Source organism: Pseudozyma flocculosa (genome assembly GCF_000417875.1).
Source record: "Pseudozyma flocculosa PF-1 unplaced genomic scaffold scaffold00017, whole genome shotgun sequence".
Taxonomy (NCBI): Eukaryota; Fungi; Basidiomycota; class Ustilaginomycetes; order Ustilaginales; family Ustilaginaceae; genus Pseudozyma; species Pseudozyma flocculosa.
Genome location: NW_006920885.1, coordinates 60,090 through 75,589, shown reverse-complemented (window position 1 = coordinate 75,589; position 15,500 = coordinate 60,090). Strand labels below are relative to the sequence as shown.

Here is a 15,500-nt window from a genome sequence, read left to right as displayed (position 1 = left end):
CGAACGACGACACACGACGACGCGCGCGTCGTCGTCACGCGCGCGACGCCGCCTCCTCCGCCTCCGCCTCTCTCGCTCTCTCTCTTCGTCTACACGCGTCCTCCTCCTCCTCCTCCTCCTCTCTCCTCCTCTCTCTCTCTCTCTCTCTCTCTCTCTCTCTCTCGTCCACAATATGGAAACCGGGTCGCCCTGGTAAAGCATCAAGCACGCAACAACAAGCATCCGCATCCGATTTCCGCATCCATCCCGTCGATACCTCCCCTTATACCTGATCCACGCCGCAATCTCTAATTCTACGCAGGTCTCTTGAGGCTAGTCTTGAGGTCGTCGGGCAGCGTCTCGCAGAGGCGGTCGAGCTGGTCGAGGAGGCGTCGCTTCTGTTCCACCAGCCGCTTTTCCGTCGTGGGCCAGCTCGTCGCCGACGACGACGATGCCGCGGTGGGCGTCGAACGGCCAGACGAGTTGGAACCGGTCGCCGCTGCTGCGGCGCTAGAGTGGGTCGCACCTCTGTGGTGGTCTCGCGACGGCGCGGCGCTGTCGACCGTCGAAGAGGGCGAGGTCGTGGGCGTATCGGTTCGCCACCTCGATCCCGGACCGGGTTCAGTGGGCGCGGTGAGTTGCACATCCACGAGGCGCTGCGCAGGTGACGAGGGGGAGATGGAAACGAACGGACGGTCAGTGCGCGGTACGATGACGCACAGCAGGTCAAGCACGACTGACGCCGACCGACGCCCTCGTCGACTCACAATCTCCTCGACGATGCGGCTGTACAGGTCAATCGTCTCGATCTCGCCCTTGGTGTTGCCAAACGTCGTCACGTCGCCCTGCACCAGCGCGGCAATGTAGCGGCGCCTTTGCTCTTCCTCGGCCGCCGCCACGCGCGAGTGAAGCCAGAGCGAAAAGTTGGGGCCTGACGTGGCATGATTGCCAGGGGAAGAAGGCCCGCAGAATCGAGAACGAGAGCAGGGTCAGCGTCGTATCCGTGTGTTCGCCTTGTGGCCCAACTCGAAGGGGGTTGCTCACATTTGAGAAAGTCGAGGTAGAGGCCAATCCGGATGTTGGCCCCCGTCGGCAGGCTCCGGCTGCGCAGCGGGATGGGGGTGCCGTGGGCCTTGAGGCTGGCCAGAAAGGCGGTGGTGTTAAAGGGCCGGATCTTGGGCGCCTCGCTCGGGCTGCCGAGGTCAAACGTGGCGGGCACCAGGCTGGCGACGTAGCGGTTGAGCGGCGCCAGGAAGCGCTCGGTGAGGTCGGCAAAGTACCTCCGCATCGCCACGTTGCCCTCCTTCCTCTCGGCCGACGACGGCTGCGACGAAGAGGCGAGGTCGAGCAGGCGCTTGAGCAGCACCCGGTCCTTGCTGACGCGCCGCTTCCGCTTGGTGATGAAGCCCGGAACGTGGTCCGGGCCGCCTCCGCCGGCGCCGTGGCCCCCGCCCACCTTGCGGGTGCCCGAGCCTGTCGGAGGAGCCGAACCGTGTTTGAAGCCGCTGCCGACCTTGACCGCCGCCTTGCCCACCCGCAGCAAATGCGGCCAGTGGGAGCAGGCGGTGGCCAGAAAGGGATTCGTCGCGCCAATCAGGGTGCCCGCCTGAGGCTTGTTCTTGGTCACCAGCGTGCGGAAGTCGTAGTCGTGGATGTGGAAGTAAGGGCGGAAGTCGCCGGCGTACGGGATCGGCCGGATAAGATCGAGCATGTGCCAGACGGCCTCACTGACCACCTTGGGGTCCGGACCGATGACGAGAATCGGCTCGGCAAGCAGCACGCACTCCCACAGCAGCCAAAGGTCGGCGAGCCCTTCCTTGAACGTGTCGAAGAGCGAGGTGCCGGGGATCGAGGCTAGCAGAGGCCCGCCGGGACCGATCAGGGGCTCCGGCAGCTCGCGGTTGCCCTGCTGGGACCGGGAGCGCGATCGGATCGTCATTGTCGCCGTGTTCCGCAGGCTGAGCGGCGAGGCGGGCGAGGGCGCGTAGAGTTCGGCGTTGGGCGAGTTCTGCGCCTGCTGCCCGAACGGGATCGCTGCCGTCAGGATCGATCCGAGCAAGGGCAGCGTCAGCACCGAGCCCGGCTGCGGCGAGGGCCAGCTGATGATGTCATTGGCGAACGCCTCAAACATGGCCATGCCGTGCTCAAAGTAGAGCGGGCCGAGCCGCGACACCACCTCGCTGAACAGACCGACGAACGGCAGGTGCGAGAGGATGACGACCGACTTCTGGAAGTAGCCCCTGCGGCTGGTCGGGTCGCGCTTCTGCCGGAAGAAGACGTAGCCGTAGATGTAGCTGCTCGACGTACTGGTACCGGTGCGCTTGGGCAGCAGAGCGTCGGCCGCCTTTGAGCCGCCGCTAGACGCGACCATGCTGATCTCGCCGGTCTGCAGGGCGGCCACCTGCGAAGCCAGGTCCGGCTCGTCGTCGGCAGACGTCGTCGAGCCAGTCGAGCTGGCGCTGGCCTTGCGCTCGTGCCGGCTGAAGCGCGACGTCGAGCTCGTCGAGGAGCCGCTGCTGTGACCGCCGTTGCCGTGGTTGGGAAAGAGGCGGCTGGTAAGGGTCTCGCGGAACGACGAGGTCGCGCCCGACGACGATGCCTGCAGATTAGCGTCAGACGCATGCCGCGCGATGCCCTTGCCGCCGGCCATCGTTGGGGAAAGGGCGTCTTTGCCGCGCGAGCCGTTCGAGGCCAGCGGAGATGTCGGCGTCGATGCGGCCTCGGCGTTGGGGCCGCGGCTCTGCATCGTTGATTGGCTCAGAGTGCGCGTGATCGAGGGCCGTGGCGTCTTGTCGTCGAGCGCAGCAGCAGCGGCAGCTGCGGAGGCCTGCTTTCCGATCGTGCCCGAGAGCCCGCGGATCGTCGGCGGTTCCGACTGCGATGAATCCAGAGGCACTTCCCGCACCCTCCAGGAGAAGACCGAAGAGCCGTCGTCAAAGATCGACGTGTCCGGGAACGACGAGAAGGCGATGTTGTCGCGCTCCTCCCGGCTGATGCCGAGCGGCGGGTAGAGGAACTCGAGATCGGGCCCGAGCTCCAGGTCAAAGGTGACGCACCCCACCGACAACACCCATCTCTGCATCGCCTCGCGGTCCAGGGTCGGCTCCTCTGGTAGCGCCGCAGCCTCGGTCACTCCACCACCAACAATCTGCTGCGCCGCGGATGGACCTCGCGCCGTCGTGGGAACGTGAGCCTGCGGGCTGGTGGGAGAGGCCACCCGGCTGGATGCGCTCGACGAGGCGGGCAGCGAGGCGCTCCGGTCGGGGAGCGACCGCCCGGCGCTCGAGAATGAAGGGCGCGGCGAAGGTTCGAGCTCGGTAGCACCGCCAAGCGAGGGAGAGGTTGTGGGTAGCACCGGCGATCCGACCATGGACATCTGCGAACGGATGCCCGGCATCAGGCCGCTGCCCAGGTCGCCGTGGCCCTGGTTGCTCCCACCCCCGATGCTGGATCTCCTCCCAAAGGAGCGGACCGAAGCTGACCGAGGCGGGGCAGAAGGGCCGCCAGCGCCAACCGGCAGCCTCTCCTCGGGCGGCGGTAGGTGCATGCGAGACCTGGACGATGATGAGGCCTTCTTGGCGCGGGGCCGGCTGCCTCTGGGCGAGGCGGGCGGCAGTGGTGGGTTGAGCTCGGTCTCTTCGGCGATGCTCATCGCCTGCCGTTTCGATGCCGAGCCGGGCCGAGAATTGCCAGAGTCGATACTGAGCGGCTCCCTCGAGAGGGTGCTGCCGGGTGCGGGTCCGATTTCTGCCTTTTGCTGCGCCGGGCTGTCTTCAGCGGCCGATGCGTTGGGGGAGAATCCGGCGCTCTCCTCTGCCGAATAGTAGCTGGTGTGGAGGCTGGTCGCGCTGCCGTTGCCCTGGAGCTGGCCGAGGCGGGTGGATAGGCGGCGAGACCCTGCGCCGGTAGAGGATGCACTGCCAGGTCGTGACGATGAGGGTCTCGCGGGCGCAGACAGCTTGGTAGGATGGACCACTGGCGACGACGAGCTTGGGAGGCTGAACGTCTCGGTCGAATGAGGCGGGGACGGCGAGGAGAGGCCAAAGAGGCCAAGATCGCCGTCGTTTACAGAAGAGAGGCGGCGGCTGTCGCCAATGGTGGGGCCGGCAGCGGCCACCGACGAGGGAGGTGATCGTGGCATTGTGGCGGTGATGATGATGTGAGAATGAGAGGTATCGTTCAGAGCGCGATGTGGATATAGAGAGGCGGGAAGGCGTGCTCAACCCGGGGTATCGGCGAGTCGTTGGCGGGCAGTTGCTCGACGGCGCAGGTATCAGTGGTGGATCGGCTTGGGTCACTTCACAAGCGAGCGGTAAAAATGAGCGAGGAGAAGGCAAGGGAGATGGACCAACGTCGGGCAGAGGATGTCTGCATCGATAGAAAGCGGCCGCCAGGGGGTGTGGCGGGTTGGTCAGGGGTCGAGATGCTGCCGGTGTGTCTGGCCGTCGAGATGCTATTGTTGGCCTCTATCTGTGAGCCGAGGGACGGGAGCTTGGGTAGGGGAGGCAAGCTTGACGAGCGAAAGAGCTGGCAGCTGTTGGTCCACCGCGGGTCGTGCGCGAGTCGTGAGCGTCGAGAGCGAGGGGATGAGCAGGCGCAGTACAAAGGAGGGAGACTGCGGAGTGGTGCGGCGACGCAGATGGTGTCAAGATGACGCTTGCGTCGGGCAGTCTATGAGAACGATGGGTAGGTCACCAGGACAGGGGGGGCGGCGAGCGACGAAGAGTCCGAAAAGAGGTGCCGTTCCGAGTGCGGCGGCGGCTGGTGGCCTGGCGATGCTGCGTTGCTCGAGTCAGTGGCAAAGGGCTGCTTTGAGTGAAGATACTGCACTGTTGCGCGCACAAAAGGTCGGCGATGGCGAGAGGGGGAAAGGGTGTGGTGATGATGGTGGTGGTGGTGGTGGTGATGATGGCATGACGACGACGCAGCTGGAAACAGCTAGAGAAAAAAGTGGCCGACGGCCGCGTAGCGCTGAGCTGCCTGGCCAGGCCAAGGCCTGCCTGCACAACTGCCGACCAAGCATCACACACACGCACGCACCGCACACACGCACGCACACGCGCACTACTCAAGGCAACGCAGTCCTGCCAGGCTAGGCTGGAAAATCCAAGGCAGACAGCCCAGCCTCGGCCTCGGCCTCGTCTGGCACGCAGGCCGGCCGGCCTCGCTTTGACAGGCGGCGCGCGTTTCGGACGAGGGCGCTGAAAGCACGCTTCCGGCTGGCCCGACCAGACCGGCGCCAATCTCTAGCCTCTGCGCACGGACATTTCGGCCACCCCTCCTTCATCGTCTGGCCATGCCACGACGCTCCGATGCCACGATGCCACGATGCCACGAGGCCGCCATTACGGGCCTTTGGTGGGACCTCGGACGCCAGCACCATCCACACATCGTCCCTCCCCACAGGCCTCGCAGCGCTACAACTGACGATCGCATCCTTGCAAAGCGTCCGACGGGCACAGCTACAGTCGAACCCGCGTCCGGCTTCTACAGAACTTCTTACAGAGTCGAGCGCGAGACGGCGCCAAGCAAGGCGCCAGCCAGCCGCTCAGAAGCTGCCTTCGAGCGACTTGACACCCTCGATCGACTGTGCAAGCAAGCAAAGGTGAGCAGGCGAGGCAAGGTTGCCGTCATCGCGGGTCGACTCAAACGATGTCAGCGCCTCTTCCTCTTTCTTTCTCCGTAGCCCTAGCAGGCCCGGATGGTGCACTCACGGGCTCCCAGGGGTTCTTGTTCTTGCAGTAGATCTCGACGCCCGGCTTGGGGTACTTGCCCGCGTGGTCCTGACCGAACAGGCCGTACTTGAGCACCACCTTGCCCGGGAAGTTGGGGCTCACCGAGCTAACGGGACTGCCGCACTCGGAGCAAAACGAGCGCGTCAGGGCCTTGCCGCTCGAAGTCGTCTTGTCCTCGTCTGGGAGGCGGCGGCGGCGGCGGCGGCGTGCCACAGACAGGGGAAGGGGACGAGGACGGACAGGGTCAGCGTCAGGCTCGGTTGCAGAAGGGAGTACGCGGCAAGCATCCCCTCAAACGCGCGCAGACTCACACTGCTTGATGGTGCCCGAGAGCTTGACGCTGTCCTCGGAGAGGATCGAGACGACCGACGCGACTGCGAGGGGGCAGCGAGGATCGCAGACCGGCCACGGGTCAGTCGGCGTCGCGAGCGCGAGAGCCACGTCGGTAGGCGCGGCGAGGTATAGCACTCACCACCGCTCGACGTCGATAGGCAGTTGCTGAAGGCCGAGAAATCGGGTCGTCGCATCAACGGTCAGCAACGCTTCCACGGCAGGACTGGGAAGTTGCGAGCAGGGAGGGCCTGGCGACTCACGTGCAGTGGCAGACTGGCGGGCGCATCGCGTTCAGTGAGCAGGCAGGGCCACAGTCGTCAGCACACAGGTCGTCCGACGGCGACAGCGGCAGTGGGCAGCAAGAGAAAAGGCAGACGAGCGACACTCACGGGCAGTGGTGACGGGCTCCTTGGAGTCGTCGACCTCGACCTTGACCTTGCCGCAAAGGCATCGTCCGTGGAGAGTCATGGCGGCGGGGTAGTGGGGACTGAGAAGGTAGGGGGCTGTGTGCGAGGACGGTACGCTGAAGGGTTGAGGAGTCTTTGAAGGTGGTTCGCGGGAATGGTTTGGCACGTCAAGATAGACACAAGCACGCTGCCTTATATCCCTACCTCAGCTGACCGTCGAGCCCCGTCTGCCGGAGCCAAGGAAGGGGCGCCGAAGGGACGCACGCTTCCATTGCGGGCTTAACCTTGCTTGCACTGGCTAGGCAGCGTCGGGGCGCTGTTACGGCCCGTTCCGATGGCACCTCGACATGCTGCCGCTTCCCCGTTGGAAGCCCTGCCTGCCCCTGCCTTGCCTACCACCGCCTGCGCGGGGATCGAGAGCAGAGGTAGGCGAGATGCCGACATCGACAGCATCGGCGGCCTGCGCTCCTCCACACACGGTGCGGAAGCGGTGCGCAGCTCGGATGGCAAAGCAAACGTCGGCGGCGAGGTCAGCCGACGTCCCGCTGGGCGGCGTGTGTCGTGCGACATGCCTCCTGCCTGGCCCGCAAGCCTGCCCTGACCGCCTCGAGCCCGGAATCTCGGCATTCGGAAGAGCACGCGCCCGCCCACCTGGAATTTTTGGAAGGCGGGCCCCTCTCGACTTGCCACCAGAGCTCGTCCCGTCACCACCACTCACCCTCTTCTCCCCCGCCTGTCCTTCACGTCGTCGCAAGCGCCGGCAGAGACCCCTTCTCTCCAGACAGCCCGACCGCCACCGTCACATCTGCACAACATGTCCGGCCAGCCCCTCTTTCTAGGCCGATCTGGCAACCCCGACGACTCGATCGATGCCTCGTTTGCCTCGATGCCAGACGTCAATATGGACCCCTCGTCCGAGCCGGACCTCGACACGGCCGCAGACGGCGACGGCGCCATACAGGGCGAGGCTACCGATGCCATCGAAGCCGAGGATGCCTCGACACAGCCCGCCTCGCAGGCCTCGACGTCTGCCTCGAACCACACCGCACCCCTGTCGCAGGACGACCTGCCACCCGACTCGGACCTGGTCGCCTCGCTGCCCGTGTACCTCTCCAACTCGCTGCTCGACACGTCCTCGCTCCACCTCTTCCAGTACCCCGTCTTTCCGCGCGAACGGCCGCTCCCCGTGCCGTTCTCGGCCGCATCGCGCGGCCTCAAGGTGTCGAGCCGGTGGAGGCCCAAGGCGAACCGCGTCGAGGTCGACCTGCCTCTCGACGTTCGGGAGGAGGTGTACAACATGGACAAGGGCGCAGACTTCGGTGTCGGTGCGGACCTTGTCGCGCAGAAGCAGGCCAGGATCGACGCCGCCTACCAGGGCTCTGCGGCAGCCAGCGGCTCCGGCAGCGGCAGCAGCGGCTACGTCAAGAAGGAGAAGCAGGAAGAAGAGAGGCTGCAGCGCGAGAGGGGTCCCAAGCGGCTGGACAAGACCAGGCTGGACAGCGTCGACGTGCCCAAGGTGACCAACTACATGGTCGGCGTCATCCGCGATCGTAAGTGTCAGCAGGTCGTGGCTCTACGGACCGATTCGGGCTTCAGCGCTGACGCCGATCTCCCCTCTCTCTCCCCGGTCATGCCCTTTCACCCGTGACAGAGGCGTTGCATCTGACGCCGTTGAGCTCGGTGGTGCAGCTGCGTCCGTCGATGCACTACCTGGATGCGCTCGACGAGGCGCGGGAGGCCGAGAAGCGGCGGGATCGCGCTGCGGCGGCGGGAGAGGCCGGGTCCGACGACGACGACGACGACGACCTGATTGAGATGGAGGCGACCGGGCCGGGATCGACGCGCAAAAAGGCGGCCAAGAAGGAGGACAAGAAGCCGGCGGCGCAGACGCTGAGCGTTGCGATGCGCGGCGACCCCAATGCGGCCAAGGGCGGTGCGGGCGGCGGCGGCGGCGGTGGGGGGTCAGAGGGAAGGGACCACCTGATGGCTGCGCAGCGCGAGGCCGACGCCGAGAGGTGGATTGACCTGGAATGGCGGGACGAGGAGTCGGCCGAGGCGCAGGAGGCGTTCCAGGCGCAGCTGTTTGCGGGCAGCAAGAAGAAGCTCGTGTGCCAGACCAAGCCGAGGGAGTACCTGATCGAGGTCGAGCCCTAGCCGACGCCGCTGTTATCGATCCCTCCCAAGCTTCACCGTCTGTAACATCATCCATCGATCCATCGCAGCGACGAGACAAGAGATGCCCTGGCTGCAGCGTGTTTGATCCTGGCCTCTGAGGAAGATTGGGGGACGGGCGACCAAGCATGGGCCATCGGGCAGCCACCATCGGGCGTGTGTGGCCGGCCAGGCCCGGCCAGCTGGGATTTCACGCTGGACTTTGGGCCCACATGTGGAGCGGCGAGGCGGGGCGGCAGCTGAGGCAGGCCAAAGATGCTGGCTGGCTGGAGGCCAACGGGCGCCGCGCCCACGGACCGCTCGCCTGACTTGGGCCTGCCTGGCCTCACCCGCCCCGCCTTTGGCCTGACCCACTCTGACGCACTGGCATTCCTCCGATCCACCATCGCCCCTCGGTCGGCCTCGTCCCTCACTGCTGCTCTTCTCACCCGACCCGCTCTGCCCGTGATGGCCTCGACACCATCTTCTCCCTCGGATGGCCGAGGCGGCCGCGGCGGCATGACCGCCTCGACGTCGGACGCGGCCCTCGGCTCGCCCGCTCCGCAGCGCAGCTCGCTCTACGCCGCATCCAAGCTGCCCGCGAGCTGGGGCATCGGAGCGCGCCGACTCTCGACGTCCTCGACCGGCTCCAACACGCCCTCGGTATCGGGCCGGACCGACGCATCGGCCGGCGCCAACACGGTGTCGTCGTCGAGCAAGGCCTCGAACCTCTTCCAGCAGACGACGACGGCGCTCCAGAACTTTGCCATCGAATCCATCATCTCGGCCTCGGCAGCGCCGCCCCGCCTCCCCATCTCACAGACAAAGGAGCCCCTCTCGCTCCCGACGACGACGAAAAACTTTCGCGGCTTCGTCCAGAAGTCCGGTCCCATCTTCTTTTTCCAGGACGGCGTCCAGGCCACCCTGGTGTGGCAGGATACCAGCTGGACCCTCATGTGGATGGCCATCTGGGCCGTCATCTCCATCTACCCGTGGACACTCGTCCTCATGCCCAGCACCGTGCTCGCCTTCATCCTCATCTCGACCCACCGCGCCCGCTTCGAGGACCCCATGACGACGGCAACAAAGGCAAAGGAGGCGGCCGCAGCCGCAGCAGCAGCATCGTCCTCGTCGCCTTCAAAGGCCAGCGCGGGCCACAGGGAGCACTCCAAGGCGCAACAGGCAAAGAGGGCGGCAGCCGGCCCCACGCCCGCAGACGTGCTCGAGTACTCGACCGGCCACCCGACAAAGACGGGCGAGGGCGACGTTAAGCCCCCGCTCGTGCCCAACCCGCCCCACGAGGGCAGCATCAAGTACTACGAGAACCTCCGCGACATCCAGAACATGTGAGTGCGCCAGGACCGTCAGTCGCGTCCCGGCGCACACATTGATGCTCCGACTGACAGCACCCCATCGCCGCTCCCCTCTCCCATCTCTCAGGATGAGGCTGGTCATCGACGGGTACGACGCCATCGCCCCGCTGGTGCCCTACCTCAACTGGTCGTCGTACACGCGCAGCCTGCACGTCTTCCAGCTGTCGATCCTCGTCACCGCGCTCCTCTTTTTCGTCGCGCCCTACATCCCCTACCGCCTGGTCCTCTTCCTCGCCGGCGAGGGCGCCTTTATCCTCAACCACCCGTGGACGCTTCCGGCGCTGCAGGGCGTGGGCAAGCGCATCAACTCGTCGCGCGAGGGGCGCAGGATGGTCAAGCTGCTCAAGGAGGGCGGCCACCGGCTGCGCGAGTGGGTCGAGCAGGACCGCCTCGACGACGATGTGTGGGAAAAGGGGTGGAGGAACGTCGAGATGTTTGAGTGAGTCTCGCGCGCTTGTCGCCGCAGCGATGATGGATCCGGGCTGTTGACTTCCGCCTCATCGACCTGGCACGCCCTTGGCTGTCGCAGGAACGAACGCTTCCAGCCGACGAACCGCGCATCGAGCTCGAGCGGGCTCGTGGGAGGGTGGAGCGCGCACAACCTCAACGTGGGCGAGCGGAGGCCGTGGACAAAGGGCGCCGACGGCTGGTCCTCTGACGACCTCGACGTGATCCCCGGAGCGAGCATCGACATTAGGTAAGTGTCTACAACCTTTCCGCCGTCCTCCCAGCCCACGGGAAGGGCCGAGCTGCGGGTATTCCGGAGAGATGACTCAGCGCTTACCTTCGCCCTCTGCTCTGCTCTCGTCTTTCTCGCACGGGCTCGGTTCAACGCAGCAGGCAGGTGTCGATGACGCTGGAAGCGGGCTGGGCGTGGATCCCCTCGGAGGACTGGCGGATCGACTGGGGCGGGAGCTGGTCGAGCGTGGGCGTCGACGACGAGGGATACGTCTACACCGATTCGTCGTGGCAGAAACCCTCTCCGTACCCGTACGGACACGGCGGTGGCGTGCCCGACTACCCTCCGAGCATCTTTGACCTTATTCAGGATGAGGGGGAGGATGAGGGGGAGGAGGCAGAGGGGGGAGGGGGAGGGGGGAGGGGGAGGGGGAGGGTTTGAAGGCGGGCGTGGTGGATCATGATCGCAAGATGAAGGCGGAGACGAGGAGGAGGAGGTGGTTGCGCCGTGCGGTTTGGGTCGGTCTTTAGCCGACATGGCGGCGGTCTCGGACGTGGAGGCGGTCTGACTTGGTTGTCAGCACGGCGTCAGAGACGGTTGTGTTGCTGTGTTGTGTTGTGTTGTGTTGTGTTGCGTAGTGTCGCGACAGACGGAATCCAGCCTCGATGGCGAGGGCGTGAGAATGCCCTGCCACTCGGATTTGACCACTCGACCGATCCCTTCCTTGTCTGACGCACCCTGCTTTCAGGTCGGAGCGGCCTTGGAGCAAGAGAGGATCCCTCTTCTGCGCCACGCCCGGTCTGACCCGCCTCGCCTCGCCTCGTCTCGTCCAGACAAGACTAGACTGGACAAGAGCAGACCAGACCAACCACCTTGCAGCCTACACAAACGCAAGACGGGCGGCACGAGAAGGACTGGACTGATGGGACGTGGATTCATTCCGGTATATTCGTGGGAGGATGGGATGGCAAGCAGATAGTAAAAAAGGAGATCGGGGCGGACAGGAAAGAGGAGCCGGGAGGCGCGGCGGCGGGGAGTTGGGATCGTGAAAGGGGGAAGGCGGAGTGGGAATCGTGAAAGGTGGGAACTTGGAATAGTATACATACAGCCCTCAACAAGTGTAAAGCCCTGGTCGTTTGAGAAAATGGTGAGGTGAGACGGCGGGGGGGGAGGGAAACCGAGCAGAAGCCGAAGAGCGAGACGAGGAGGCGGGGGTGCAAAGGTGCAGGTGCCCACCTTGGACCGGCGGCTCAGATGGTGTAGGTGAAGCCGGGCTTGCCCTCGACGACCTTCTTGCCCTCGCGCACCTTCTTGTTGGCCCAGGAGAAGTAGATGGCGAAGCAGAGGCAGGCGACGACGTTGAACGCCTGGCAGGCCATGGTGGCGTACAGGCCCGGGCGGTAGAGGGGCGCGTCCTTGGACTGGTAGACGCACGAGGCAAAGATGCCGCCGATGCCGCCAAAGCTGACGACGACGACCGACACGAAGCTGCGCTTGCTTTGGCCGACAATGTTGTTCTGCGAAAAGTTGAGGATGGCGGGGATGTTGCCGTTGGCGCCCGAGACGCCGAGGAAGGCGCCGGCGAGCATGACGTTCTTGTTGGTCGTGTCGAACAGCATCGCCAGGCCGACGATGGTGAGCAGGCACTGGGTGACGATGACGGGGATGCGGGTGAAAAAGCGGTCCGAGATGAGGGCGAATCCGAAGGCCATGACCATGGCGACGCAGTAGGGCGCCGCGCCGAGCAGGAACGTGTCGCGGATCGAGTAGCCCATACCGCGCAGGATGACGGGCAGGAAGAAGGCGTAGGCGTACGTGGGCAGCGTCGTGTTCATAAACATGATGCCGTAGATCCACGGCTTGATGTCGAGCGCGTACTTGCGCAGCTTGGCCATCGTCAGCGGGTCGGCCTCGGCGTCGCCGCGGTCGCGCTGGATACGGGTGAGGATCAGGTCGCGCTCCTCGGGCTTGAGGAAGCCAGTCTCGACGGCGCGGTCGGGGAAGTCGATGATGAGCCAGTAGGCAGACACTCCGAGAACAATGGTAGCCAAGCCTGTTCGAATGCCACAGACAGGATGGAAGGGGGGGGGGTCCGAGTCAGCGTCGATCGCATCGCGTGGCAATGGAAAGCCCTTGACAGATCAAAAAGGCCGCGGTCGTCGCTCACCTTCCATGATGAAGATCCACCTCCAGCCTGCGAGGCCGCCGAGGCCGTTCATCTTCGAGATGCCGTATGCGATGATGTTGGAGAAGCCCGAGAAGCCGACGGAGACGAGGTAGAAGGCCGACATGCGCACCTGCGATTCGCGGCGGACGTAGAAGCAAGAGACGAGGAGGACGCAGGCGGGGAAGAAGCCGGCCTCGAGAAGACCGGTGAAGAACCGGGTGACGACGAGCTGCTTCCAGTCCTTGACGAAGCCCTGGGCCATCATGACGATGCCCCACAGCGTGGCAATGGCGCTGAGCTGCTTGGCCGGGCCAATCTTGCGCAGCAGCAGGTTCGAGGGCATCTCGAAGATGATGTACGGCACAAAGAAGATGAGGGTGGCGATCGTGTAGTTCTGACCGACGTTGAGCTTGAGGTCCTTTTCGGCGCCGGCGATGCGTGCGGCCGAGAGGTTGGTTCGGTCGATGAGGGCGATCGAGTAGAGGGCGCCGAGGATGGGGAGGAGGCGTCGGTCGATGCGGGTGCGGACGCGCTTGATCTCCTGCTCGTCAAAGCCCGAGTTGATGTCCGAGAAGCCGCCGGTGAGCTCGTGGGCGTCGGCGGCCTCCTGGCGCGTGTAGCCCAGCTCGGGCTCCGAGTGGAAGGGGGCATCGGTGGTGCCGACGGCCACCTTGTCCTCCTTTTCGTCCGAGGACCTCGAGTCGATGTGGTGTGCGGGTCTGTCAGCCATGATTGCGGTCGGTGGAGCTGGCTACGGCTGGACGGTGGGGCTAGCGGAGGGGGTGCGGGATGCTGGGAACGGGTATCGATGGATCCGTGGCAGTGGGTGGTAGCGGGAAGAAACAGGCGCGCCGAGCGAGTTGGCGCTTGCGGTGGGTCGTCGAGGCAGGCGGGCAAGGAGCAAGCGGAAGGGGCCGTGAACGAAGGACCGAGGGCCTTGAGGGGGAGGGTACCGTAGAGGAGCGGAAAGGAAGGGAGGGTTGGTTCGCCTGTGTGAAGGGGGAAGGAGACGATGGGGCGATATGAAGCTGGGGACGAGGTGGGGCGGGAGGGTTTAAGTAGACGATCGAGGGCGAGCGGGCTGGTTGCGCAGGAAGCATCGTCGTCAGTTGTGGTTGCAGCGAGCGGCCGAGGCCTGGCCTGGCCTGTTGCTCTGGCTCTAGCTCTAGCTCTAGCTCGATGCACACGCCGTACACGAGCAAGCTAGGCTGCCACGGAGCGCGGGAAAGCCGTGAGGACGTGGCGTGGCGGCGGGCGTAGCAGCGTCCAGCGGCAACTCTGGGCTGCGATGGGCGGCACTGCACTGCACTGCACCGCACCGCCCTCTTCTGGCCATTCTGCCTGGGCCCATTGGCCCGTCCGCGTTTCCTGCGGGGCGGGCTTCCCGAGGGCAGCTGCCTTCCTGCTTCGCTCGCTCGCTCCCTCGTTTGCCAACCCCGCGCTTGATGCAGGCCCCGTCGGTCGTCTGGGGTGCAGCGAGCTGGTACCGCCGTACGTGGGCCCTCCCGCCCCTCTGGTCGCCACACGCCTCGTTTCGGATGGTCCGCGCATCTCCTTGCCGCCACGGCATCGCGCTGCGCTCCTCTACAGCCGACCCGCCACTCAAGTCGGGCGATCCGAGGCTGCAGACGACTGGTGAGAGTGTGGCAATCAGCGCTCAGGCACGACTGCACCGAGCGCCTGGTCTCGGGCTGCGAGCGGACGAGGGCAGAACGGGCACAAGATGAGCGGCGGAGCACCAAAACGGCGACCAGTCTACGCCGACCTCTGATCCAGGAAAACAACCACCCGCCTGCACCGCTGCATGCATGCGAGTGTGGGGTAGGTAGGTACAGGCGCGGCGGACAGCCGTGGCAAGAGCTCGACGACGGACGACGGACGACGGACAGCGAGGGACCAAAGGGGACGACAAACTTTGCGGGCCAGGCAGGATGGGCGCCCCAAACGAGCACAACGACGCACCGGCCAAAAGGACGAAACGGCTCGACCGCCGACGCCGAGGGTGGCCCAGGGCGGGGCGAGACAGCAAAGAGGCGGAGAAAGGCGAGGCCGGGGGGCAAAACCAGAGGACAGCCACGAGGCGTCGCGTGGCTGCCACCGGTGCATCCGTCTGGAGTGCGGCGAGCGAGCGAGGGCACCAGAGCAGAGGCGACGGCCCAGGCTGGCGGGAAAGCCGGCGACAGGCCACTTGGTTACTACTGTATGTGCGGCGCAGCTGTTAGCCCGACGCATCGGGAAGGTCTGCCTGGCCGGACGAGGGCCTAGACGCTCATCCGCCGCTCCCGTCGACGGACAGCAGACAAAAGGGCGTCGGGTGCGTCGTTGGGCATGACAGTTTTTCCGCCTCGGCAGGGTGGGGGTCACAAGGGAAGCAGTCGGCCAGCCAGCCGCCAGGAGGCCGAGGCCAGGGACCCCATCACATCGCAGCGCATCGCAGCGCGTCGCCCGTCGTCGTCCCGCCCTCGTCTGCCCTGCCAGCGAGGCAGTCGCAAGGCCAGAGCTAGCTGGCAAGATAATCGGCCGTCTCGTGGCGACCACGGCCATGATCATGGTCAGCGCGGGGAGTCACCCGTCCACGATACGATCTCTCTCTCATCCTCTGACGTCGACCCATCCAGGCGTCGCGCTCGTCGATGGCCGTACCAAACCTGAGCTATGACCTGCAATCGCACGTCG

At 65.5% G+C, this 15,500-nt stretch overlaps 5 protein-coding genes across 5 annotated transcripts; 2 read left to right on the top strand and 3 right to left on the bottom strand.

Moving 5' to 3' along the window:
• Positions 1-293: 293 nt before the first annotated feature.
• PFL1_04922 (uncharacterized protein) lies at positions 294-4,120 on the bottom strand (the record flags this gene model as incomplete). Its single annotated transcript, XM_007882452.1, has 3 exons — positions 294-635; positions 747-910; positions 1,024-4,120. 3 exons carry the CDS (start codon positions 4,118-4,120, stop codon positions 294-296), a joined length of 3,603 nt encoding a protein of 1,200 aa, XP_007880643.1.
• A 1,407-nt stretch (positions 4,121-5,527) lies between these two features.
• PFL1_04921 (uncharacterized protein) lies at positions 5,528-6,515 on the bottom strand (the record flags this gene model as incomplete). Its single annotated transcript, XM_007882451.1, has 6 exons — positions 5,528-5,566; positions 5,694-5,893; positions 6,026-6,088; positions 6,187-6,212; positions 6,308-6,320; positions 6,437-6,515. The coding sequence occupies 6 exons, from the start codon at positions 6,513-6,515 to the stop codon at positions 5,528-5,530; spliced, it is 420 nt and encodes a 139-aa protein (XP_007880642.1).
• Positions 6,516-7,268: 753 nt separating this feature from the next.
• On the top strand, positions 7,269-8,608 carry PFL1_04920 (uncharacterized protein; the record flags this gene model as incomplete). The annotated part of the gene is made up of 2 exons (XM_007882450.1): positions 7,269-8,004; positions 8,106-8,608. The coding sequence occupies 2 exons, from the start codon at positions 7,269-7,271 to the stop codon at positions 8,606-8,608; spliced, it is 1,239 nt and encodes a 412-aa protein (XP_007880641.1).
• A 465-nt stretch (positions 8,609-9,073) lies between these two features.
• On the top strand, positions 9,074-11,098 carry PFL1_04919 (uncharacterized protein; the record flags this gene model as incomplete). Its single annotated transcript, XM_007882449.1, has 4 exons — positions 9,074-9,951; positions 10,046-10,417; positions 10,508-10,675; positions 10,816-11,098. 4 exons carry the CDS (start codon positions 9,074-9,076, stop codon positions 11,096-11,098), a joined length of 1,701 nt encoding a protein of 566 aa, XP_007880640.1.
• An 809-nt stretch (positions 11,099-11,907) lies between these two features.
• Positions 11,908-13,554, bottom strand: PFL1_04918 (uncharacterized protein; the record flags this gene model as incomplete). The annotated part of the gene is made up of 2 exons (XM_007882448.1): positions 11,908-12,710; positions 12,825-13,554. The coding sequence occupies 2 exons, from the start codon at positions 13,552-13,554 to the stop codon at positions 11,908-11,910; spliced, it is 1,533 nt and encodes a 510-aa protein (XP_007880639.1).
• Positions 13,555-15,500: the final 1,946 nt, after the last annotated feature.